The sequence below is a fragment of the Prunus dulcis genome, chromosome 6 (assembly GCF_902201215.1).
Source record: "Prunus dulcis chromosome 6, ALMONDv2, whole genome shotgun sequence".
NCBI lineage: Eukaryota > Viridiplantae > Streptophyta > Magnoliopsida > Rosales > Rosaceae > Prunus > Prunus dulcis.
This window is the reverse complement of record NC_047655.1, coordinates 28027643-28054137: the sequence shown is the minus strand read 5'-3', so window position 1 is coordinate 28054137 and position 26495 is coordinate 28027643. Positions and strand designations below refer to the sequence as shown.

General features: G+C 38.7%; 6 protein-coding genes across 8 annotated transcripts; all 6 read left to right on the top strand.

Annotated features, from left to right (window-relative positions):
• Positions 1–762: 762 nt before the first annotated feature.
• On the top strand, positions 763–5366 carry LOC117631294 (acyltransferase-like protein At1g54570, chloroplastic). 2 transcript variants are annotated; one of them, XM_034364364.1, is made up of 13 exons: positions 763–1489; positions 1699–1750; positions 1963–2018; positions 2208–2366; positions 2474–2578; positions 2838–2944; positions 3113–3234; positions 3356–3464; positions 3631–3764; positions 3880–4267; positions 4478–4591; positions 4693–4778; positions 4897–5366. In XM_034364364.1, the coding sequence occupies exons 1-13, from the start codon at positions 1072–1074 to the stop codon at positions 5195–5197; spliced, it is 2151 nt and encodes a 716-aa protein (XP_034220255.1). In that variant the 5' UTR covers positions 763–1071; the 3' UTR covers positions 5198–5366. The 2 variants fall into 2 exon arrangements, with proteins under 2 accessions (XP_034220255.1, XP_034220256.1); XM_034364365.1 differs by having other exon boundaries at positions 765–1489; positions 3910–4267.
• Positions 5367–6330: 964 nt separating this feature from the next.
• Positions 6331–7429, top strand: LOC117631912. The gene is made up of 2 exons (XM_034365253.1): positions 6331–6527; positions 6681–7429. Exons 1-2 carry the CDS (start codon positions 6442–6444, stop codon positions 7186–7188), a joined length of 594 nt encoding a protein of 197 aa, XP_034221144.1. The 5' UTR covers positions 6331–6441; the 3' UTR covers positions 7189–7429.
• Positions 7430–8739: 1310 nt separating this feature from the next.
• Positions 8740–10154, top strand: LOC117631378. Its single transcript, XM_034364494.1, has one exon. It carries the CDS (start codon positions 8805–8807, stop codon positions 9879–9881), a length of 1077 nt encoding a protein of 358 aa, XP_034220385.1. The 5' UTR covers positions 8740–8804; the 3' UTR covers positions 9882–10154.
• A 519-nt stretch (positions 10155–10673) lies between these two features.
• On the top strand, positions 10674–16492 carry LOC117631582 (double-stranded RNA-binding protein 3-like). 2 transcript variants are annotated; one of them, XM_034364817.1, is made up of 5 exons: positions 10674–10893; positions 11022–11068; positions 14283–14530; positions 14621–14840; positions 15050–16492. In XM_034364817.1, exons 3-5 carry the CDS (start codon positions 14285–14287, stop codon positions 16216–16218), a joined length of 1635 nt encoding a protein of 544 aa, XP_034220708.1. In that variant the 5' UTR covers positions 10674–10893; positions 11022–11068; positions 14283–14284; the 3' UTR covers positions 16219–16492. The 2 variants fall into 2 exon arrangements, with proteins under 2 accessions (XP_034220708.1, XP_034220709.1); XM_034364818.1 differs by having other exon boundaries at positions 10710–10893; positions 14283–14524.
• A 768-nt stretch (positions 16493–17260) lies between these two features.
• LOC117632289 (probable nucleolar protein 5-2) lies at positions 17261–20473 on the top strand. Its single transcript, XM_034365727.1, has 9 exons — positions 17261–17352; positions 17613–17712; positions 17906–17947; positions 18060–18239; positions 18375–18539; positions 18670–18870; positions 19158–19655; positions 19727–19861; positions 19937–20473. Exons 2-9 carry the CDS (start codon positions 17635–17637, stop codon positions 20255–20257), a joined length of 1620 nt encoding a protein of 539 aa, XP_034221618.1. The 5' UTR covers positions 17261–17352; positions 17613–17634; the 3' UTR covers positions 20258–20473.
• Positions 20474–21562: 1089 nt separating this feature from the next.
• On the top strand, positions 21563–26272 carry LOC117630794 (probable serine/threonine-protein kinase At1g54610). The gene is made up of 8 exons (XM_034363573.1): positions 21563–21725; positions 22132–22567; positions 22960–23244; positions 23336–23653; positions 24082–24309; positions 24793–24893; positions 25035–25152; positions 25526–26272. Exons 2-8 carry the CDS (start codon positions 22196–22198, stop codon positions 25862–25864), a joined length of 1761 nt encoding a protein of 586 aa, XP_034219464.1. The 5' UTR covers positions 21563–21725; positions 22132–22195; the 3' UTR covers positions 25865–26272.
• Positions 26273–26495: the final 223 nt, after the last annotated feature.

The following is a 26495-nucleotide window of genomic DNA, read 5'->3' as shown; positions in this document are numbered from 1 at the left end:
TTCTTGGAGACTGCAAGTCAATGCTCTTTTTTATTATGCTAGATTCCGTTCGCTTTTGTTTTCTTTTTCAATTCCGTCTGAAGAGATACTACTTGTGATGGGCCAACCGTGATTTTGATTGATGTTCAGACTCACATTGACTTGTGGGCATCTTCAAAAAGAAAAAAGAGAGAGAAAAAAATAGGTGGTGCTAGTTAGCCTAATATGAGAAGTACAGTCAGGCTGGATTGAAAAACACTGGGAAAAAAAGTTCCTTTACGAATTACGTACAACGTTTTTCCTTTTTGGTCAGAGTCATTCATAGAGGTTTGCTAGGCGTTGTTTTGTAGGTGGGCCACCCACGCACTATTTCAAGTAATATTTTGTTAAAAAGTCTCTCTCTTTTACTTATTGTTTTTACAAGAAGATCTTCCCTCACCTCATTTGGAAATTACAGCAAAAACAAAGCGCGGGAGGGAGGAACACTATATTCTTCTTTTATTGCCTTGCCCTTTTCGGCTACCAAGTAACTTACAAAGTTTTACCAGTGTTCACTGGTAAGCTTCCCCTTCTTCCAGAACTTCTGCAAAAGGCCAAAGACAAAGAGCCAGTCAGGTGACCCATGTGGCCAAATATCATCCAGACCAAAAAGCAATGGACAAAACTCAACTCTTTCCCTGCCACTCAGACCCACGTCAGGTATAATCCAAATTCTTAGCTAATAATTTAATTTCCTCATTTATTTCATTTCGAGTTGTGTTCAGATTTTTGTTTTATATTTGACGTTCAGTGTACCAATATTTGGTTCGAATTATTCTTGAAGTAGATGAAAGCTCAAGAATTTACTTGTTTTAAAGGCCATACCTTCCATTAGTGCTCTCTGGGTCTGCTTAAAGTTACAATTTTCTACCCATTTCTGTGTCCTGTAGAGTTTGTGCGAAACATGCGATTGCAAACGTTAAAGTGGTCTGAGGGCAGTCCAACTGAATTTAGTAGCTTTTTTGTTCAGCTTTTCCCAAGTGGTAGTTCTTAAGGTGGTGAATTGGTGAACCTTGACAAAGGGTCTATAATCTTTTACAATTGCTTGAAGCCATGACATCAATTACAGGCTTCTCAGGACCACATTTTTGTGTGTTAAATTCAGAGAATAAACCTCGGTTTCAAGTGCAAGTTAGGAGTTTAGGTAGTAAGGATTCACCAGTTTTGTCATCAGATTCAGTTGCTGTGAATGGTGCTTCCGTAATCAAGGAGAGGGAGGAAAGGAGGTCTTTGATTGATGAAGGGAATGAGAGGTTGAGGCATAAGGTTAATGAGGAGAAGAGGGTGAAGGATGGTGTTCTTGAAAGTTTGGAACCTTTGTGGGATGATGGGTATGGGACTGTGACTGTAAAAGATTATTTTGATGCAACTAAGGAGATGATTAAGCCTGATGGCGGACCTCCCCGGTGGTTTTGTCCCGTTGCTTGCGGGGCGCCATTAAAGGATTCTCCAATTCTTTTCTTTTTGCCTGGTAATTGATGCCTGACCACAAATGCCAATCCATAAATTGGTTTCTAGTTTTGGTACTGTAATTTGCGTACAAGGGATATATGTATAAGATAACTAAACTTGAGGAAAAAAGTGTTTCTTATGGGCTGACACTCAAAGATGAGTTTGCTAGTGAACGAAATTCTATATTACAGAAAGTTTGCAGAATGATTTTGGTATTGATGCATGCAGGGCTAGATGGTACTGGGTGGGGCCTCATTTTGCACCATAAAGCTCTTGGGAAGTAAGTTTTTTTCTTTTCATAATTAATTAATTAATTAATTATTTGTTTATAGGATCTTAGGAGGAAAGATAACTCTTATCTTCAATTTGGACAATTATGTTTTGTTGCTCAAACTTCACTCGTATAAATGGTTGCCCTTGTTAAGAAATCAGGTTTAGCTAAATTTGAGGTTAACTAGCAACTTCTGACATATACTTCCTTGAAAAATGCAGGGCTTTTGAAGTTCGATGCCTGCATATTCCTATTAATGATCGAACACCATTTGAAGGTCTTAATTTTTGAAAGACTTTATATATGTTTGTTTTGTAACTACGCATCTATGCATTTATCCATACAAATGTTATTTATGAAGTAATCCCATTTTTAACTCATGAGAGTGAGGATCATTTTTGTTGGTCTTTATTTAAGAAGATGTCACTCTTAATCAATAATTTAGAGAGTGGTTTCAATTATGAAGGGCTGGTGAAATTTGTCGAAGAAACTATCAGGCTTGAGCATGCTTCATCTCCAAACAAGCCAATTTATTTGGTCGGAGATTCCTTTGGAGGATGCCTATCACTTGCCGTTGCTGCACGTAATCCTACCATTGATCTAGTACTGATACTAGTCAATTCAGGTTGGTTATGAGATGTGCAGTTCAATATTCTTCATCTAATATTCTTACATTGTGTTAATGACCTGTCGTAACTCTGTCTGACATTTTATTTTTTGTTTTTATTTTAGCATCATCAATTGAAAGATCTCAGCTACAACCTCTGATCCCTATCTTGGAGGCTATACCTGATGAATTACATACCGCAATTCCCTATCTCCTCAGCTTTGTTATGGGTATGTGATTTGTTGCTCCAGGATCTGATTAACAAAAACATTTGTGGAGAAGTCAAATAATTCATTGCTAATTTGGCACTTGTCTTTGCTCTCAATCCTGTGTTAGTTATGTTACTTTATTTGTTGAAAGCAGTTCTGAGAACTTTTGGATGTTAGTTTTCCCGGAAAGTTTCATGTATGTGTCATGATCAGAAACAACTATTTGCAGTCTCAAATTTCTCGTTTTCAATGCCAAATACATGAACTTTCATTCCATCAGGTGATCCAACAAAAATGGCGATGGTTAATATTGAAAGTAGGCTCCCTCCCAGTTTAAAACTTACACAATTGTCTCGCAACCTCGTTGCTTTGCTACCATGCCTCTCAGTAAGTGCTTGCAATTTCTGTTCTTGAACTTTGTGTACTTTTCCTCCTGGAATTATCATTTTCTCCATTTAACTCGTTTTGAATTGTTTTTAACCTTCTTATATCTTTCATTTGGTTATACTTGCTTTGCTCATCACTTAATGTAGATTTTTATTATTTTTATTTCAGTCTTTGGCTGATATTATACCGAGGGCGACTCTTCTTTGGAAGCTGAAGCTGCTCAAATCAGCTGCTGCTTATGCAAATTCCCGTCTCCATGCTGTTAAAGCTGAAGTACTAGTGTTGGCCAGGTTCACTATACCTAATGTGGTTCTCTCTTCTTTCGCATGAAAGAATGATTAATTTATAATTGTGTGTATATATATTTGATTTCTTTTTTCTTTGGGTACAAATCATATATTTGCGTTTCAGTGGCAAAGATAACATGGTGCCTAGTCGAGATGAAGCGCAACGACTAATGAGCTCATTACAGAATTGTACAGTTCGTCACTTCAACGACAATGGACATACCCTATTACTAGTAAGTTTAAATATGTATATATGTTATGAGTCTGGTGTGATGCTTTGATGCAGCAAACTTCTCTGTACTGTGTTACCCTTGTGCAATATAATTTTTTAATTTTTTGGTACCTTTTCCTTGTGAAAACACAAACTTAATTGACTGCACTCCTGCTGTCATGTTATAGGAAGATGGCATTAATTTGTTGACAGTTATAAAAGGCACTTGCAAATACCGTCGTTCGAGGAAGCGGGATTATGTCTCAGATTTTCTTCCTCCTAGTATGTCAGAACTCAAATATACATCCGATGAAGTATTTGGGTAATTCAGTTCAACACTTTCACACCTTTTTTTTTTTTTCCCTGTTTCCTTTTCTATTGTGTTTTCTAATGATTTTGTATACCACTTGTGGACATATTTGTGGATATGGGGCCAGAGAGCTGATACTAAAATACATGAATGTCAGGGTATTACGCTTAGCTACTGGTTCTGTAATGTTCTCAACATTGGAAGATGGGAAGATAGTGAGAGGTCTTGCTGGAGTACCTCATGAAGGACCTGTCTTAATTGTTGGTTATCACAATTTAATGGGATTGGAGCTGAATTCTTTAGTCGAAGAATTTTTAAGAGAAAAGAACATAATGGTTCGTGGAGCAGCACATCCAGAGTTGTTCTGGGGGAAGTCCGCGAGCTCGGCTAGCTTTGACTGTCTCAAAGTATTTGGTGCAGTACCCGTCACAGCAAAAAATCTATTCAAATTGCTTTCGTCAAAATCACATGTTCTGCTCTATCCTGGTGGTGCACGTGAGGCTCTCCATAACAAGGTGTGCCAAGCTCCTTCCTTGTGTCATCTTAAACCAAATTTTCAATAACTTAAGAGCCTTGTATTATCTGTCCTAACAAAGGAAGTCTCCATTTTGCATGTTCCTAAGATGTATGCAATGGATTTTACAGAAACATTTCATTTTTGTTGGTAGTTTGATATGTTATAGTTTGGGTTTCCCATGTTTATATGGTGCTTGAATAATTGGCAGGGTGAAGAATACAAGCTATTCTGGCCTAATCAACCGGAATTTGTGAGAATGGCTGCACAATTTGGGGCCACCATTGTACCATTTGCGGCTGTAGGAGAAGATGACCTACTAGAAGTAAGCTGAACCTTGCAGTTTTTCTTCTTGAGGTAACATTGACCTAAAGCTGAACTTTGCGAAGTTAACATTGTGCTCTGCTTCTTATTTGTATATGGCAGTTGGTTTTTGACTACAATGACCTAAAGAAGATCCCTATGATCAGTGACTATATCAAAGAATCTAATCGCGATGCTATAAGATTAAGGTAATTAATTACTCTCCATGTTTTTTTTTTTTTTTGTTTATAATCTTAAGTTCTTAACTAGCTGTTTGTGAGACTTGAATTATCCTGTTTTGACAAAAAAAATGTGGTGTGGCTATAGGGATGAGACGAGCGGGGAGGTGGCAAATACAGATCTCTTTTTTCCGGGGATTTTGCCCAAGTTACCAGGGCGCTATTACTATTTATTTGGGAAGCCAATAGTAACCAAGGGAAAAAAAGAGATCCTGAAAGATAAAGAAAATGCAAACAAATTGTATTTGGAGATACAATCTGACATTGAAAACAGTTTAGCATACTTGCTTAAGAAGCGGGAGGAGGATCCTTATAGGAGTGTTACAGACAGAACAGCTTATCGGGCGATATATTCCCCTTTACATGAAGTTCCAACATTTGAGCCTTGATAATTTATGTTCGAAAAATCGCTATATTATCTCACTTTTACTTTTGTATTTTCTGTAACCTTGATATTAAAAACAAACCAAAACTGCAAAAAAAAGTTTTCCTTTTTCCAATGTAGGCCCATTTTGCAAAACTCAACCCGTTAGTTATATTAAAAACTTACGTCAGTTATCTTCTTCTTCCCAGCGCAACCTTCTCCTTCTCTCTCTGTTTCGATTTCTCTTCTTATTCTTCTTCTTCCTCTCTAGTTATGCGTCGCCTAACTCCCTGGCGCCTACCCCTAACGATTAGGGTGAAATTGCGGCGGTGTCCTCTCGCCTAGCCCTATTTTTCCAACACTTCGTGCACGAACTCCACTAATTAATACAAGTTTCATATGGTGTGGCCCAAATAAATGGGTTTTTTTTTCCTGTTATCTTTTTCAAAAGAAATACTGAATCTTGTGTTGCAAACTTGAAATTGGGGTCTAAGAAGAAGCATTATAGCCTGAAAAACAGAAGAAAAAAGAAGTAAATGTCTCTCTGTGAACAGAAATTAACAAGAAAGTACTCAACAATATCTCTAATAAAGGATGTAACGTGATTTCTTTTTCTATATAGAATCCATAATAAGAGACTTAAAATAATGAGGAAGCAAAGTTGGAACTGAGACCAGAGGGAATTACGTGGTAATGCCATGTGGTTAATGGAGGTCTTAATCCATGAATGGACGCAGAACATGATTCTTGAGATATTTTAGAAAGGCAGAATCTGCTTTTTGCCAAAAGGGTCGGTTTGATTCTTGAATTGATGTATCTCTTCAGACTAGCAGGCTCAATAAGTGCATGCTGGCGCCACAAATCTGAACTGCAAAACTTGATTCTGCATTTGCTGAATGAAACACAATAATAATAATCGCGTAATTTGTCATGTATAGAGAAAGATACTCTCTCTCTCTCTCTCTCTCTCTCTCTCTCTCTCTCTCTCTCTCTCTATCCCCCCTTAATTTTCTGGTAGAAGCAATGTATTCTGAACAGTGAAGGTAATGGAGGTCACAATCCATGGATAAGCAGAACATGATTCGTTTTCAACATTTAGCAATCGAAGAATTCAAATGGAATCTTGGAGTGCATTAGAAAAAGAAACATGTGCTCAAAAAGTAGCACAACTAGCTGTTGTGTACATATACAAGGAGAAGCGTCAACATGTTCCAAGTGAGAAAGAAGTCGAGTCATATAGCTAGTTCCAAACTCAAAGCTAACTAAGCAATGGCCGGCCATGATTACAGCTACAGATCAGGTTACTCTACCGGCAACGGGGTAGGATCGTACACTGACCAATGGGGCCAAACAAGGTATGCAAATGCTGCTGACAATGATGAGTGCGGGGGAGCTATGTTATACAAACTTTTTTTTCCTCTTGTTTTTGGTAAAAGCTATGTCACAAAGTTTGAGACGAGAGAATTATTCATGATCATGTTCACTCACCTTTGTTAACCTTCATGCAGGCATGGCTCTCCTCCACTTGTTGAGCCAGTGAGAAATTTCGGCTATGCTGCTGATGACAATTGGCGTAGGCCTCCAAGCCCACCACGACACGCCATTGATGGTTTCCACACCAGAATCCACACTGATGCTAGCCGTGATCCTAGGGTTGGACCCTTCAATGGCATTACCTGGGGCCAACAACCCAATCAAATTGGATACAATGGAACTACGGGCTATGGTGGCTATAGTGACTACAGCAACAACACATTGTACAAGCCTAATGGAAACACCATTCGGAATGATAACTATGACGACTACCACCACAACCGCAAACATGATAGTGTCATGGGGCCAATCAATCTGACATCACACGGTGGCTACCACGGTAAGTCAAGCCATTCAACATGGACTTCTACACTTCCGGTTCGTGGTGATGGCAGACTCAGCATTCCAACAGATGACATGGAGAGGGCCCTGCACTACTTGAAGGAGAGTGCAAAGTCTTCAGCATGGCCAAGAACAACATGACAAATTCACGCAACTAATGTCTGATGCTAATTAAGGCTTGGTGCTTTATGCTTCAGCTTGGCTTTTCTTGGGTCATTTTCATCCGTTGGTCTGGTCTAACCTAACTACTCTATCTGTTTTCTGTTATCTGCATCTGTTTAGCTGTATTTTAATACATTGAGGTGCACTCTTTGTAACCTGTGCTGATGATGGCATGTTTGCTTTGTGAAATTAGAAATAAAATAAGCTTTTCAGCAACTAAGCCCAAGGTATATTATGGGTTCTGTAACTATATAATCTTAACAAGTAATTATAGTTTATGATCGGCTTTATATCAGCCTGATCATGGATATCAAGAAAATATCTAAAGTAATAAGCAATGGCAATCGAACGGTAACCTCATAAGTATGCACTGTGCACTATTCGAGTTGCTCTTCGAACATCTCTGCCATATGTTGTACATCACTTGCCCTATTCACTATTCAACCAAAAGAATCCAAAAGGTGTAAAACAGGTCAGAAGTAAGCTATTGAATGCGAGACAAGAGACTTTCCTCTGAGTTCGTAACTACATCTCTACTAATGACATGCTCCAAAATCAAAAGAGAGAAAAAGAACGGCTTCGATTGTAGCTGTCTGCAAGCCTTCCTTGTGTACATGCTCACTGCCACCTTGTCAGTTGGAACATCTGGTTTTAGTATGAGCTCACCGGGATTGGTTTAGTTCTCTTTGCAGAGAATTTTACTTCCGAAGAAAAGCATCATATCGAGGCTGAAACATCAAGGAGATAGATAGGCATCACATTATGGCTGAAACATCAAGAAGTCGAGGTCTTAATCTCATGTGGGAGTGAAACCAATCCCAGAATTAAAGAATATTAGAGAAGTGTGCGACGGTGTTTAGCATATGGAATTTGCTGGACCAAGCTAGCCTTCTGTGTGAGAGTGAAACAATGGTTTTTGGTTGTAAGCTTCTTCAGAAATAGCCAGATTTGTATTTCCAGCATGATAGAATAAAGGATGTAAAGTTATTCTCTTTACTATATTCTGTTCACATTAAGAATACATCACAGATTAAACGAATAAGGGAGGAAACTTGGGTGGATTTGCAATTGCTCAGAACAGAGGAAATGACAGGGGATCATGTGTTTAGTGGATGTCTCAATCCATGTGTGAGCAGAACATGATTCTTCAGACTTTCTAAAAGGGAATAAATCTAGATTTGGGCCAAAGGTGTAGAATTGATCCTTGATGGATCTCTTCAGGGGAAACATTTTAAGCCTAGTAGTCCTGAAGATGAGGTGATATGGGTGGGAGGAGAATGGCCAACCAGGATCTATAGTTGAGGGCGGACACGACAGAAAGTTCAATCAAACTATGCTCCCAATGAAACAGTGAAGATCAGACCTTCAGAATAATGGAGGTGGTCCCAATCCATGAATTGGCAGAATATGATTCTTTCAACACTTTGGCAATGCGAAAGGGAATGATGAAGTGCATCGGAGAAAGAAGCATATGTGATAGAAAGCTAAAATATCTGTACCTTCAATATATATATTAAAGGAGAGGCCTCAACATGTTTCAAGAGAGAAACAAGTCCTCAAAGTAAATCATATAGTTCAAAGCTTCAGCCTAAGAAATGGCCGGCTATGATTACGGTTATAGATCAGGTTACTCTAACAGCAAGGGGGCAGGACCACACCCAAATGAATGGAGCAAGACAAGCTATGCAGATGATGAGTGTCGTACAGTCATCGTTGATGCTGACGGAACACAAAGAACAATCATTGGTTGCACTCCCCTCCATAATCCAGGGGCCTATGTAACAAAAACTGAGACAATCATTCAGGAACGTATTCTCTCACCTGCGTTCCCGGCTGCATACAAGCATAGCTCTCCTCCCACAGTGGTTGTTGAACCAGTGAAACAGTACGGGTATGCTGATGACAAATGGCGTAGGCCTTCAAGCCCTGTGAAAGGTTACGGCTACTCTGCTGACGATCACAAGCTGCGCAGGCCTTCAAGCCCTGAGAAAGGTTATGGTTATTCTGTTGATGATCACAACAAGCTGCGTAGGCCTTCAAGCCCTGTGAAAGGTTACGGTTATCCTGTTGATGATCACAACAAGCTGCGTAGGCCTTCAAGCCCTGTGAAAGGTTATGGTTATCCTGTTGATGATTACAACAAGCTGCACAAGCCTTCAAGCCCTGTGAAAGGTTATGGTTATGCTGCTGATGATCAAAGGTTGCGCAGGAATTCCAGCCCCGAACATGATTATCCGCGGGAAGTTGGTAATTTCCTCACCAAAGTCCACACTGAAGCAAGCCGTGATCAACCCTCTAGGGTTGGACCCTTGAGCGGTGTAAACTGGCACCAACCGCCCCAGCAAACGGGGCATAATAGCACTACAGGCTATGGTGATTATAGTGACTACAACAACAAACCATTGTACAAGCCAAATGGAAACACCAACTACGATGACTATCACCGCAAAAATGATAGTGGCAGCGTGGGACCAACCGTGATATCCAACGGTGCTAGGCCAATCCGTTCGACATGGGCTCCACCAGCTCCCGGTCGCGAGGGAAGACTTACCACCCCAACAGGTGACATGGAGACAGCCTTGCGCTACTTGAAGGAAAGTGCAAAGCGAGATGAATATCAGACAGATGCTGCAAAGCGAAATGTCAGATTCAATGTGCCATCATGGCCATGAACAACTATCTATCTGATCTGATGGTAAAGGGCTTTTATTTCTCCGTTGGTTTGGTCTAATCTCGCTCCTCTCTCTCTGTGTCTGTTATCTCCTGTTTAGCTACATGTCAAAGGCATTGTGGTCTGAGTAACCTGTGTTGGTGACATGCATGCCTTGTGAAATAAGTAATAAAATAAGCTTTCTTTCAGCAATTAATCCAGCAATAAATATGTAAGGTTGTATCTTTAGCTTATATAGTAAATGGAGCTTATGTTCCACTTTGTATTAACCTGATCACAGATATTCAGATCATATACCTAAAATATTTATAATTTCATTGAAAATGACACAATTTCATGATAACCTTCCACCCTCGGTAATAAAATTACATCAAGATGAAGACTTTGATATACAGTGTGGAAATAGAGTTCTGCACGCAACACTATGTACCACAAGTATATATAGTGCATTTCATTTGTATAGAACAAGTTGAGGGAGACGCATTTGTGATTGTGATATTTGCAGGACAGTCCACCTTAATAATAATAATAATTCAGAAATGATGGAGTTCATATTAATTTGATTTTCTCCTCTCCTCAACATTATGTAGATAGTGCCTGCATCTTTTTTTATACGATCAAATCTGAATATTAAACTCAACTCCGTAATCTTTAAAATGCTTGGAAAGGCTTGAAAGTGAAACATTTGAAAAATAAAAACCCACAAATGCCTTTGGTGAAGTAAAATTTTCAAAACCGGAAATTTAATTAAAACAGGGTAAAACGGTAAAACAACAACCATTTAAAACAAAATAAAAAAAACCGGCCAACACAACACAAATATCATGGAAACCGGACACTGCTCTGAGCAACAGTTACCTTCCGGAGCTGATGACATGTTCAAGAAATTGAAGCTCCACACTTTATGTACTTGGCAAGAACGATAGACGACTGGACAGTTGCCTTCGATACTCTATTGCTGCTGGGAAGAAATTGTAGAGGCTGCTGATCTTGGTGCCGATAAGCGCTCAAAGGTCAATGTTTTCTTCGATTTGCTCGCTATCTATTTGCTTTTTTTGGAACCACACCATGTATATGATTTTGGTTTTGGATTTATCTCTCTCTATCTTCTCTTACTATATGATATGTTTCTTTTCTTCAGGTCTTTGACGAGGATTTTCTATTTGGGATGTTGTCAAATTATTTGAGGTATATGATTCATTTCTGTTTTTGGTTGTAGGATTTACTTCCTTTGCTTTTGTTTGACAATGAATTTCTTTTCATTTGTATTCTAAATCATATGAATTCTGTTTTATTCTTGGTCAATTGCTAAACTAAATTCAATAGTTGTTGTTTGTTGTTCTATATATCATAACTTTTAAGATGGGCCCCTTCATATCCACAGCTTTGCTCCCAAACTCATCTTGCTTCTCAGCATATGTTTCTTCTTCTTCTTCTTCAATCGCATTTTCCCAGTTCAGTCAATCACCTGCCAATGTTCATGAATTCTTGTCACTCTTACAACATTTTCAGAAAGACTGATCGGGGTCAAGGCCATCCATTCCCAGATTATCACTAGTTCTATATTCAAAAACCAGATTTTGGCCACAAAGCTTGTTAAAGCTTACTCTGATTTGGGTAGTTTGGTTGATGCCCGTCATGTGTTCGATCAATTTTTTCACCCAATAACCATTCTATGCAATGCCATGATTTATGGGTATTTAAGAAAAGAGAGATACAATGAGACCCTTAACTTGTTTAGTTTGATGGGTTCTTTCAATTTAGAGACTGATAGCTATATGTGTAATTTGCACTCGAGGCGTGCATGGGCTTATCAGATTATAAAAGGGATATGGAAGTTATTAAGAGAGTTGTGGATAAATTAATTGAAAGTGATTGGTTCTTGGGGAGTTCATAAGATTGGTGATGCACAAAGGTTTTTCCGATAGGATGCCGTGAAGAGATGTTGTTTGTTGGAATTCCATGATTGGTGGCTATGTGCAATCTAGTCAGTTTAGTAAGGCAATTGATATGTTTCTAGAAATGTGTAGTTGTGGGGTGGCCAAGTCTAGTCACTATGTTCAGCATAATTCAAGTTTGCATGAAAGGTGGGGATTTCAAGCTTGGAAAATGTGTTCATGGGTGCATAGTTAGACTGGGAATGGGTAATGAGGTACGGACCTCACTAATTGATATGCATAGTAATATGGGTGAAATGCAAAGTGCCTGTTGGGTTTTCGAGACCATGCAGACAAGAAATTTGGTTTCATGGAATGTCATGATATCGGGGTGTACTCAAAATGGGATGATACATGTGTCTTTTGTCTTCTTCCACAGATTAGTCACAAGTGATGGTAGGTTTGATTTTGGGACTATGGTGAGCCTTGTTCAGGGCTGTTCTCAAACAGCTGATCTGGAAAGTGGAAAAATCCTACATTGTTGTGCTTTTAGGAGGGGTTTTGATTTAAATCGTTTTTTTCCACTGCCATTGTTGATCTGTACTCTAAATGTGGTGCAATAAAGCAAGCACCTTTTGTCTTCGACAGAATGAAAGAGAGGAACGTGATTACATGGACTGCTATGCTGGTAGGATTGGCACAAAATGGGCATGCAGAAGAAGCCTTGAAACGATTCTGTCAGATGCGAGAAGAGGGAATTGCTGCAAATTCAGTAACACTTGTTAGTTTATTCCATTCTTGTTTCCATTTAGGCTCTCTGAAGAAAGGAAGGAATGTTCATGGTAATTTAATCCAGCATGTCCATGCATTTGGTGTAGTTAACATGACAGCCTTGTGGATGGAGCGAAATCGAAGAATTTTTCAGGGTCATATAGGAGTAAGGGTTGAGGAATTATGGGACAGAATTAAATTTTGGGCATCCCTTTGGGCTTCGGTTTTGGGGCAGTTCAAGGACTATCACTACTCTACCATCATGAGAGACATGATGGCAGTCTTAAGATGATTTTACTGAAGTTTTGTGTTTTTGTGTTTTTTATACAGTTTTTTTTCAATCTTAGTAGGTCAGACTCTTTATTTTTGGTCTTCTTGTTTGATCAAGGATTTTTCCTCTTGATTATCAATACAATGTTTCTATTCAAAAAAAATATGTATGCGAAGTGTGGAAAAATAAAGTATTCTGAGAGGATATTTGAAAATTGCTCCATTTGTGGAGATGTTATCCTATGGAACTCTATGATAACAAGCTATGGTATTCATGGTTATGGACTGCAAGCTCTTGGCGTTTATAGAAGAATGAAGGATGAGGGATTTAAGCCAAATGAGACCTCCTTTCTCTCTCTTCTAACAGCTTGTAGTCACTCAGGACTTGTCGAAGAGGGGATCAAATTATTCCATAGCATGGAGAGAGACCCTGACATTGTGCTGATGGAAAAACACTACGCTGGTTATGTGGATCTTTTAAGCTGAGCAGGCCGATTTGAAGAAGCAGAGGCATTGATGGAGCAAATGCCTTATAAACCAGGAAATTATGTTCTTGAAGCGTTGCTAAATGGATGTCACGCTCACAAGAACATTGATCTGGGGTATAAAGACAGCAGATAGATTACTTTGTATTGATTCCATGAACCCTGGAATTTATGTTGTGTTATCAAACATTTATGCTCAAGCAAGGAGATGGGATTCTGTAAATTATATTCAAAGCCACACGAGGACGAAAGGACTCAAAAAAACACCAGGGTGTAGCTTGATTGAAGTAGGACACCAAGTTTACTAATTTTTTGCTGGAGACAACGCACATCCAAATTGGGCAGAGATTCATCAGCATTTGGAGAATTTAAGAGTAGTAGTTGAGGCTTCTGATTATGTACCTGATACAAGTGGTGTTCTTCGTGACGTGGATGAGCCTGCGAAGGTAAGGTTGCAATGGGACCACAGTGAGAGATTAGCCATTGCATTTGGACTTTTAAGCACACCAGCTGGGAGCTTGAATCACAAAGAATCTGCGTGTATGTGTTGATTGTCACAATGTGACTATATATATATCCAAGATTGTGAGGAGGGAACTTATTGTGAGAGATGCCAATCGTTTCGATCACTTTGTTGATGGGAAATGCTCATGTAATGATTACTGGTGATGAGGGTCTTCTTGTGGAGAGAGGACGTGGCTAGTTTGTAGCAAGAATTTTGAAGCTCAGCTCCTGTTTGTAAACTTATCCCCACAGGAATTGCTGCCAAGTCAAGACCTGAGGCTGAAGTTTTGATTTTTCTAGTGTCAAAAAGTTTTTTCAATTTTTGTATGTCAATTCGTATGCAAATAAGATATTGTAATAAAATCACATAATCTGACCATCATCTAATGATGAAAATTTAGGAACAGTTTACCAATTACCCTTGTCATCCACCAAGTGTATAATTAATGAAATAACCTACCATGGCATGTGCCACATTGTTTCATGTATACACAGGCATGTATAAGAACCAATTGCAAGAGTTGGCTCAGAGAAGTTGCTTCAATTTGCCATCTTATTCATGCATCCGAGAAGGACCAGACCATGCCCCTCGATTCAAAGCAACAGTCAACTTCAATGGAGAAACTTTTGAAAGTCCTACATTTTGCTCTACTCTTAGACAGGCAGAACATGCTGCAGCAGAAGTAGCATTGAGCACACTTGCAAAAAGAGGCCCTTCCAGAGCATTGGCTGCAAGAGTATTAGTTAGTAGCAAAAGTTGTATTGCTTTTCTTCTTTTAGTTCGATAGTGCAAAGTTGTTCAATAATTAGTATTGTGGTTTTTTGCTGCACAGGATGAAACTGGAGTTTACAAGAACTTGCTTCAGGAAACTGCTCATAGAGCTGGGTTGAACCTTCCTGTTTATACGACTGTTCGATCTGGACCAGGCCATGTTCCTGTGTTCTCATGTACAGTTGAGCTAGCAGGAATGAGCTTTATGGGGGAACCATCTAGGACAAAGAAACAAGCTCAGAAAAATGCTGCGATGGCTGCTTGGACAGCCCTGAAAAGATGTATGCATTTTCTCATTATTGTTTGTTTTCTTTTTCTTCTGAGTGTGCTCTAGAAAACAAGCATGTTGTGGTTCGCCTTGAAAGATTCCATGCGCTATTTCATGCATTTTGCTGCTTACCAGTTCAACCAGGGAAATTGCTCATATCTGTAATTTACTTACTGAAGGTAAACGCCAATATATGTAAATTATTCCATGTTATCCATGCAGTGGCTGGACGTGGCTCGACTTCTTCAGCAGAGTCTAGAGGCAATGAAGAACAGGAACAAGTAATTATTGCTCGTATTCTTGGAAGTTTTCAGCCGTCAGAGTCTAAAAATACTCAAAGTGATCGCCGACATGGACAGCAGACATACATTCCCATCTACAACAAATCTACCCTGCCATCACCAAGCTTATATCCTATGCAATTCCAGAACTGGGCTTATTCTAATTATTCCCCAATGTATGAATTGTGGCAGCAAGAGCAATTATTGCAGCAACAAAATCGCCTGCTGCCGTTTCCTGTTTCACTAGCTACTCCATCTATTCCTCAGATGTTTCCATTTATGCAATCTGTGCTCCACCCTGATCACTGTCTATACTTTCCAGCAAGAGGGCAACAGTCAACCTCTGCGGGACCTAGAATTACAATTGCTACATCAGGCCCATCATTCTGCTTCTCAAACCATTTAGTTCCTAACCCAATCAGGGGCAAGTCCACAGTGACTATTCAAGAGATACAGGAAGAAAAGCCAGAAGAATCACCCGAGTACTCTCCATCTGTAGTGTCAGATCCCTTTAGTCCTGGAAACAGCGGCACTGAACTAAGAATCCAGGAACAAGTTCAGGATGAGAAACAGAACCTTGGTGAGTTAGGAAGCAAAGTTGGAAGACTTCAGCTGGAATGCAACCCAACTGGGCAATTTGGATGGCCTCACCCTAGGATGATGGATCCTAGTTTTAAGCCAGTTGACTTCGGATTACAAAGGCCTCATGGTTTTGACTCTTGTAGGCCTAATTTGAGACCCCAAAATCCTCCAAGAGTAAGTACTCCTATAAGCCTAAGACCACAATTTGCTGCAGATCCTGTAATAATGAGAACTGTAAGGCCTACTTCTTCACTGGGGTCAAGACCACAAAATTTCCCAAGCAGCATTCCTGCTCCACCAAGAATGAGAACTGGGATTCCTTCGTCTTCAGCCGCACTCATGCCTGAAAGAATAGAACTGGGAGGACTACGACCTAGCTTCATGGCACCAGCTGTTCGAATTAGATCAGTTGTACCGGTTTGTTCAGCTCCACCAGCAAGAAAAATGCCAAGTTCCAGCCAGAGGAGAGAGTTACCAAACATGGAGAAGAAAGATACCAATCAAGAAGACACGTCAAAAGCAAGTTGAGTGCTTAGTAAACTTCATATATGATTCAAGTATAGATAATACAGAAGTCCTATTAGTTTTTTGGTAGTTTATGTTGTGAGCCATTGATGCTTCTGCAAAGTAATTACAAATAAAGCAGTAGTTTATTTTTATTTTTTGGAATTCCTTGTATAAATTTGAGATCAGATTCTTTGAGCTTTATCAGGATTGAGACATTCATTCTTATTATTCAAAGTACGTGAGTGATATATGTACTGGCTAAGGGGGAGGGAAATATAGCTTTTTGTTGATACTAGATAGAAAAATGTTCTCATCCTATTCCTCAAAACTCTACATAATTACCAACTAACTCTTTAGTTGAACTCAGAATCTCTTTCAAGTTGGCGGATAATTATTCAAAAATTAACCTTTCAAGATTTTATATTTCGTTTTTCTTTTTTGCATCTTTCAAAAAATAAACGTATTTCGTGTTCATTTTACTTTCTTTTTAGCACAATAGGTTTAAAACCAATATTTTTGTGGTGTTAAACATGCTACAGTATTGCTAATGTTTTCAGTTTACTTTCAGCATTCACAAACATATTAAAACTTCAATATATTACGTTAGGGGTGTTTAGAATTTTAAGATAACTTTCTACTTTAAATATGAAATTTGGATATTAATCAGTCGGGATCTAAATTTCCAAGCCCTTTATGTTTTGGTAAATATTTTTCAATTTACAGGTTAAAAACACCAAAAAAACCAACAAAAAAAAAAAATTCCGTGAAAAAAACCCCCAAAACCCTAGTGTATCAAGAACTATGTATAACATGTTTTCGACCAAAAACAAAAAGAACTATGTATCACATGCCCAACGTTACATTATGCACCCGCCTTGTACGCTTGCCACGTTACAAATCACCGTAATTTCTTACAACTCTTGGGGCACAAATGTCCAGATAGGTTTCCAAAATTCCCAGAGTACCCCCAGCCGGTGACAGATGTCGTTCACAAACATGTCGTGCATTTTTTTCAGTCATCCTAGAGAGACCACTATATAAATATACCACTTTTCTCTACACCTGGAACAATAAACCCTAGACCCTTCTCTTCTGAGCTTTTTCCCTCTTCCCCTCTCCCCCTTCCCCCTCTCTCGCAGCTCCGCACATAAAGAGGTAAGAAATTACGATTTTAATGACTATTTGTACTTGAACAAACCTCCCTCTGTATATACACGTTCGTGTGGCTTTTCTTGTTCTTGTGCAAAGTTGTGGATTTTAAAAATGATCAGTGGGGCAATTAATTTCATAGTAAAAGTTTGAACTTGATGGGTTTTGGGTGTATTAGTAGGAATATTTTGTTGCTATCAGAGTTTCCGTGTGATTATAAGAAAAAAAATATTTATGGGTGATTATGCTCGTGTATTTTGGTATAGGTGTGTTTGAGAAGCTGGAAAAATGCTTGTGTTGTTCGAAACTCCGGCAGGCTTTGCCTTATTTAAAGTGTTGAATGAAGGGAAGCTCTCCCAAGTTGAGGTAATTACTGTCTTAAAACCGTGTTTATGTGTGTATTTTGTTTGATGTCTGAGAAGAGTGAAGGAATCTGTGAAAAATGCTTCTGTGCATTATTTATTTTTTATCCTAGCCTTCTTTGCAAGTTTGCAACTTTATTTATCTCAGCTTTTAAGTTTTGGGTCTGATTTCGTGTCTCTCTTAAATTATATTGCAGGATCTATGGAAGGAATTTTCAAGTGCAGAGTCAGCTAGACAGGTGTCTATCTGTGTTTTTATGTGTGTAGTATGTGTATTAGTTTTACTTGTATTCATGCTCCAAAATATTTGTTGTTAGTTATCCATCTAATCAGTACATGGCATTGGTTTAGGTTGTCAAACTGAAAGCTTTTTCCAAGTTTGAGAATACATCAGAAGCTTTGGAAGCAGCAACCCTGCTGATTGACAGTAAACCCAGCAAAGGTCTGCGCAAGTTCTTGCGTGCACACTGCAGTGGCGAAACTCTGGCTGTTGCAGATTCTAAGCTTGGAAATGTCATCAAGGAAAAACTGGTATGCCAGTATTCTGCTTTTGAGAAATTTGGAACTGTTGTGAAACCTTTTGATGATTAAGTACATAGTGGTCTGTTGTCAGTTGATATTTTCGTGTTTCATATTATTTAAGTCGGTGCATGTATTTTCTTGCAGAAAATAGACTGCGTTCACAACAATTCTGTTATGGAGTTGATGAGAGGTGTAAGAAATCAGTTGACTGAACTCATAGCTGGGCTACAAGTTCAAGATTTGGCACCAATGAGCTTGGGTTTATCCCATAGTTTATCTCGATACAAGCTCAAGTTCAGTGCTGAAAAGGTGTGCTTTTAATTATGAATTGACATCTCGGGACTTTGTACTGTGGCTAATTGAAATTAATCTGCTCTTTCAAGTTATAGCTTCGTTTTGGGAGGTTTCTGTAGACCTAATATAATTTACTGAATTCCAGGTTGATACAATGGTTATTCAAGCCATTGGTTTGCTTGATGATCTTGATAAAGAGCTAAATACATATGCAATGAGGGTTCGAGAATGGTACGGTTGGCATTTTCCAGAGCTTGCTAAGATTGTCCAGGACAATATCCTTTATGCCAAGGCAGTGAAGCTGATGGGCTATCGTGCCAATGCTGCAAAGCTTGATTTCTCCGAGGTAAGGTTTGGTGATTTGTTTTGCTGCTGTAATCATAATAATATCTCCTATGGGTTTCCAGTGTATCCACCCTCTGTCTATGGTTGAATATTCTCTGTGACCAAGTTGCTGCCATCACACATTTTTTCCTGGGTTAACATTTAATCATCATTGGGGAACAAATCTTCTATAATTAAGTTCTAAATCTCCCTTGCTAGAGCCTATGGGTATATAAGGGTAGTTGTGTTTTATCATCACACTTTTTTGTGTTGCTAATAAATCTCATATTCTTGGTCAAAATATAACAGATATTGCCAGAGGAGGTTGAAACTGAATTGAAGGAAGCAGCTATGATATCTATGGGAACTGAAGTTAGCGAGCTTGATTTGATTAACATCAAAGAACTCTGTGACCAAGTTCTCTCTCTCTCTGAGTACAGAGCTCAGCTATATGATTATTTAAAAAACAGGATGAACACCATTGCACCAAATTTGACTGCTCTCGTTGGAGAGCTTGTTGGTGCTCGCCTCATTGCCCATGGTGGTAGCTTGTTGAACCTTGCAAAGCAGCCTGGGAGCACGGTTCAGATTCTTGGAGCTGAAAAGGCCCTCTTCAGAGCACTGAAGACTAAGCATGCAACACCAAAATATGGGCTTATCTACCATGCATCTTTGATTGGTCAAGCAGCACCAAAGCTCAAGGGTAAAATATCCCGCTCACTTGCAGCAAAAACTGCATTAGCAATTCGATATGATGCTCTTGGAGATAACCAAGATAACACAATGGGACTGGAAAATCGAGCCAAGGTATGTATTTTTGCTCATTGTTTTCTTTTAGTATTTTGAAAGCATCTGCTTAGAGATAAACATCTGCGCAGCTTGAAGCACGGTTAAGGAATCTTGAAGGCAGAGAGTTGGGTCGGTTTGCTGGATCAGCTAAAGGCAAACCAAAGATTGAAGTCTACGACAAGGATCGCAAGAAGGGAGCTGGAGGATTGATAACTGCTGCCAAGGTCTGACAAATGTTTCTTTGAGATTTTTATTTCAGTTTGTCAGTTGATTATTTTAACCTTTTCTGTTCTCTGTAGGCATATAATCCCGCAGCAGATTCTGTTCTTGGCCAAACGACACCTGCTGGAGAAGATAAGAAAGAGAAGAAAAAGAAGAAGAAGGCTGATGATGAAGACATGCCTGCGTCAAATGACAGAAATGGAAATGTGGAAGCAGAAGAGGAACCCGTGAAGAAGGAAAAGAAGAAGAAGAAGAAGAAGCATTCAGCTGAGGATGTTGATGCGATTGAAAATGCTGATGCTGGAGAGAAGAAGAAAAGGAAAAGAAAACAAGCTGAAGAAGAATCTGATACGCCAAGCAAGAAGAAAGAGAAGAAGAAGAAGAAAAGTGATGATTGAGGAACTTCGGAAGTTGTAATGATTGGAAACTCAACAATTTTGTTTAAGTTAGGGCAATCAGTCAGCTTTTCTATATATAAAATCGGGTCATTGTTGTTTTATTTCTTTGCTAGGTGTGGTAATTTCAAACTACTTATGCAGTTATTATGTAACCTCTAATTTCTGATAGACAAGTGTTACATGAAGTTGGTCAAGAGAATCGTTTTGCCCATCCAATCGTTCTCTGCGTCTCTTTACATTTCCAAATTTTAATTTGTCTGCTGCTGTAAAAAAATTAAGGGCATAATATTTCTCACTTGACATTGGATGGGAAGTTTTCTGCCTCTCTCTCACAAACATTTTCTTTTCTAAAATCTAGAGTGGGCTATGGAACCCTCTTTCTTTTCCGCCCTTTCCAGGAGTCGAACTTTGTGGTACTTGGGAAACTCTGCAATTTGCAAAGAGACCAAATGCACCATTTAATTTTTGAGGCCTTCCAATGGTGGATTATTTCTTCGCAAATTAGATTGATCTATTTGACAAAAAAAAGATTGATCTTGGCTTTTGCACTATTGTTAGTGTGGAACCACGACTTGATAAATACGAAATATACGTGGGGATATGTTTTATTTGAAAATAATGTCTTTATACTGAGTTTTGTAATATAAAAAGTGGGCCTTTTTGAAAAACCAAGAATAGTGCTAACGGATTTCATAGCTCGGCTAGCATTAATGGTCTCATGTTCAAACTCCAAGTCTCTCCTCCTCCTTCCAAAATATACCCAAAAAAAATTAAAAACCAAGAAAAGTATAATATGTTTCCTACAAAGAATAATTACTTCATTTAAAGAAAAGTTTTTTTGGGTACTATTTATAGGTATCCCCAACAAAAAACATAGATTCACACTTCCGTCTACATGGAAATGATTAAAACGATGATGAAAAAATTCGACATATTGTATGCAAGCCGTGAAAAATAAACTTTTTCAATGCTTCAGACCTCTTTTGCAATTGTTTGGAAAAAGACAAATTCAATCTTGAAAATTTTAACGGAAGTGTAGTGACTTTCCGTTATATCCTTTTTTTTGGTTCAACATTGTAGTTATATTTTAAGTTTACAAAACTTTCCTGAAATCTCTTCAAACAAGTTTTTGGTAAAGTTTTGGGTAATTTTGTGTTTCCTGTTCCCATTTGGAATTGGTTTTGTTAGTAAAAAACAGAAATAGAGTCTTCAGGGGAAATAAATAAAAGACGAAATTCTATTTGCCCGGAAAATTTGAGTAATATAAATAAATCCATTCATTCCTTATTTTGTTGGGAGAGAGGTAGAGATTAGAAAGAGAGTTGTCGGGTTTGACTTGGGAAAATTGGGAGATCTGCTGCTCTTTTTATTCGTCCTCTTGTCCGAGAGAGAGCCACAAAGGACGCCAAAACCATACCAAAACAAAAAACTTAACAAATCTTACCAATCACAGACAGATTCAATCACAGTAAGTTTAACTCTTCCTCTTTAAATCACTTGCTTTTCCAATCTCACTTTCTTTCTTTAAAAGTCTGTCACTTTCTTGGGAAATCTCTTCCTTCACTCACTTTCTTAATACCCAGATCAATTAATTTGACTTGTTAGTGAAGCTTGAAGAAGCCCCAATTCCTCTCTAACCAAACTTCGAACTTTCAGCTACTCTTTCTTGTTTTTCATGTTGGTTTGATGATTTTGGTTACTGGGTTCTCTTAATCACATGCGTTTATGTACTGGTTAATGTTTGGTGAAAAGGTTGATCTGCGGAAGTTATTTTCTGATAAGTTTTAGGTGTAGGCTGATTCTTGAATCTTTTTTATTGTAGATTTTTAGAGGGTATTTAACTATCTGTTGTTGCAAATTGGTTGATTTTGTAGTTTTGTGAGTGAAGGAAGAGCTTTTTGCATAGACCATGTTGAGAGATGAGGCTTAGATTTAAGAATGGGGTGTGTGATTAGCAGAGAAGCGTCCTCAGGAGTAGATTCTGAGTCTAAGGGTGAGAAGAAGGATTTGAGTGTAGAATCTAAGAGGAAGGTAGATGATGTTGTGGTGCCGAAGGTAGATAGTGAAACTATTGAGGTTCATGATGGTGGAGGTGAGGCTAAGAAGGAGGAGAATGGTCATGGAGGTCAAAGACCTCCCAGGGGGGAGAGAAGGCGGTCAAAGCCAAACCCAAGGTTAGGTAATCTACCGAAGCAATCGCGTGGTGAGCAGGTGGCAGCCGGGTGGCCCCCCTGGCTCACGGAGGCGTGTGGGGAGGCGCTCAATGGGTGGATTCCACGGAAAGCAGACACGTTTGAGAAAATTGATAAGGTGCGTTTTCTTTTTCCTTTTTCTTTTTCTGGAAAAATTGGGTGTTGTTATTGTTGCTTGCTTTGTAAAAATGATGTGGTGGAGATAGTTTATGAGAATTTTACATAATTATGGTCGTTTGCTATGACTTGAAGGGAAAATGTGATCAGCCAAGTCATTTTAGATGCATTCTTCAAAATCTTCCTATTTGGAGTGACTATCACAAATGATGTGGAACAAAATTGCAATTAATTGCACAATGCCTATCACATGATTTTAGGTCGTATCATTTTTTATGGATATTTCATCTTGTATAGCTTTCTTGGCCAGTTCATCGTGTAGCTATGCTTTAGTTTATGTACTCTTCTTGTGTATGGTTTTGATTCCTTTCATTTTGTTTTCCCTAATGTTAGATCGGGTCAGGAACATATAGTAATGTGTACAAAGCTAAAGATATGTTGACGGGGAAAATTGTTGCACTAAAGAAAGTTAGATTTGACAATTTGGAACCTGAGAGCGTGAGATTTATGGCTAGAGAAATCCTAATTTTGCGGAGACTGGATCATACCAATGTTGTAAAGTTGGAGGGTCTGGTTACATCGAGGATGTCATGTAGTTTGTACCTGGTGTTTGAGTACATGGAGCATGATCTAGCTGGACTTGCTGCAAGCCCAGATATTAAATTTACAGAACCTCAGGTTAGCCATTTTTGCCCTAAACTTTGAAACCTAGTTATCACGTTGAAAGCAACTATTCTGATATTTCGTTATTTGGCATCTCACAATTCAGGTCAAATGTTACATGCATCAACTGCTATCTGGACTTGAGCACTGTCACAACCGTGGTGTGCTTCACCGTGACATTAAGGGATCAAATCTTTTGATTGACAACGGAGGAGTACTTAAGATTGCTGACTTTGGGTTGGCTTCTTTTTTTGATCCAAACCACAAGCATCCCATGACTAGTCGGGTGGTTACTCTATGGTATCGACCTCCTGAGCTTCTTCTTGGTGCTACTGACTATGGTGTGGGCGTGGACCTTTGGAGTGCAGGTTGCATTTTAGCAGAGTTACTAGCTGGGAAGCCTATCATGCCTGGTCGTACAGAGGTAACATGTTAACTCTCTTTGTGGATTTTACATTTGTCCTTGCTTAGTAAAAGACTAAATCTGTGAGAAGACATTTAACTGGTAATGTTTAAGATGGAGATATCGCGAGGTAATTTATAATTATTGCCTCCGGTTTGGTTGTACGATCATATATCCAAGTTGTTTTTCCTAAATGTCACTGCCATGGTTCGATGATATATCTAGTTGGCTTTCATAACACTGAGTTTGTGTTCAGTTGGTTGTAATAGATGTTTAAAGCTAAAATCTTTTCCATTTTCATCCCCATTTTCATTGTTTGTAAGTTTAAAAAATGCTGATATGATTCATGTATATGGACATTTTATGCTATTCTTGCTTACTGTGTTTCTGACATAAATATGTAAACTGCCTACTGTAGAGCATGTCTGACATCTTTACTTCTCAAATAGGTGGAGCAACTACATAAGATATACAAACTATGTGGCTCACCTTCAGATGAATACTGGAAAAAGGCAAAGTTGCCCAATGCAACTCTATTTAGGCCCCGGGAGCCTTACAAAAGAGCCATAAGAGAGGCATTCAAAGAGTTTCCTCCATCATCATTGCCCCTTATCGAAACCCTTCTCGCAATTGATCCAGCAGAACGTCAGACAGCCACAGCTGCATTGAGCAGTGAGGTGAGTTCTAACACTACGACCATTTGTTATCATTTTAAGATCTTGATAATGTATGGATTCTTTCTATGTATTGTATTCTTTCTATAAGTTTAATCAACTACAACGAATCTTGATGTCTTGATAGTATACTTGTCGGATTTTAGATAAGACTCCAAGAAAAAAAGGAAAAAAATGCAAACTGATATGCTTGCTGTTTCCTTGACTATTTTAGGGCCTTATGGTCTGGAATGGTTAATGAAACTAAGCATTGTAATCCTTAGACTGTCACCCGCTTAACTGTGTCAAGTTGGGGTCCAAGTCTTGTCTGGTAGTGTGGTGCCTAACCATCACAATAGTTATGCTAATTGGTTCCATGTGCTGGTCCATGACTGCATTGATGAAAATCATGCATACTTTGTGCTAGTTGGTGGTTATGTTAAGCTACTATGGTTCCTTTTGATAAATGTACTTATATTCTCTGTTTTGCTCATTCTTTCCTTGCAGTTTTTCATGACAGAGCCTTATGCTTGTGAACCTTCTAGCCTCCCACAGTATCCCCCAACCAAAGAAATTGATGCCAAACGTAGGGATGATGAAGCTCGTAGGTACGGGTCTTGTAGACTTTTTGAAGCTTAGATCTCACCATGTTTGGATACTCAACCGCCATATGTGAAATTAATTTCATAAGTTCGCTTATATTCAATAATGTGTGAAATGTGACAAGCAAAATTTTGGTGGTTGTGCAGACTTCGAGCTGCTGGTAGAACCCAAGCTGAAAGTGCAAAGAAAACACGCACACGTGAACGTGCTCCTAGGGCTATGGCTGCTCCAGAAGCCAATGCCGAGCTTCAATCCAATATTGACGTATGTCTAATAGTTGCTTCTATCAATCATTGTCATCTTATAACTTCACAGTTTCATTTACATAAATATGCTTTTAGATTACGTATTTTTACAAGAAGATAATAAGAAAGGAAAAAAAAAGTGGTATAGCATTGTCTAAAGAATACTGCTGAGATGTCAATGAGCCTGATCTGTTTGGTTTGCCACTTCAACATGCTTTGGCAATGCGACCTTGGCTTGTTTATTTGCCACACATTAATGAGTTTGGATCTAATGTACTTGACAGGTTTACATGCTTAGACATAACATAACAATTTGACCAACTTTGGATGAGTTATTTGATTCAGGTTTCAATTTATAAGTATGCTAATACATCAATTATCTTCTAAAACAGAGAAGGCGCCTAATTACACATGCAAATGCAAAGAGCAAAAGCGAAAAGTTTCCTCCACCACACCAGGATGGGGCAGTTGGCTACCCTTTGGGATCTTCACATCATATTGATCCTGCCCTTGTTCCTCCTGATGTCCCTTTCAGTACAACCTCATTCAGTTATCCTAAAGAATCAATGCAAACTTGGTCAGGTCCTTTGGTTGACTCTACTACTGCTGGTGGTCCAAGACGGAAGAAACATACCGGACATGATGCCCGAGAAACATCAAAATCCTATACAGGAAACCATAGAGAGAAACATCAGGATGCTCGTGTTCGAGGAAAGAGAAGTATGGCTTAAACCCGAGTTCATAAGGTGCGAACATAATTGTGAACTGTTGGATGCCTCTTTCCAATCCCTATTCCATGGGAGTCTGTTAGCAGACAAGAGTTGAATTTATCAGCCCCAGCTTCTTCTCGCAGTGTAATTGTTTCATTAGAAGTGCAGGGGTAAATACAATAATTTTTTTTTTTTTGGTTTTATAATCCCGTTTACCTTTTGTTCCCCCATATCTACAAGATAATGATTTTTTCTTCTTTTCTTTTTGCTCCTTTTCAATTTGTTGGATGGTGAATTGGTGAGAGGCGTTGCCCTCTGTTATGTATATCTTCATCTTAATTCTTTTTCCCAAGTTTGTGGTGTTGGAAGCTTACTGCTTGGAGTAGTGAAATTATTTAATAAATCATCAAGGGCCACATCTGTTTGTTTTGTGCTTTATGTTTTTGTCTTTTCCATTAAATAAATAAGGAGCAAATTCTTTGCCCCAATGAAGGAAAACGAAGTCAAGGACACAAAGATTGCGTGACCTTGTGATGTTTGAACCTGAAGAGAAAGTTTACCAGAACAGTAAAGAAGAGCCTGAAAGAAAAATAAATAAATGCCAAAAGCATTGTGCAATTAAGTAGTTTTATAAGCTATTGGACAATCAGTG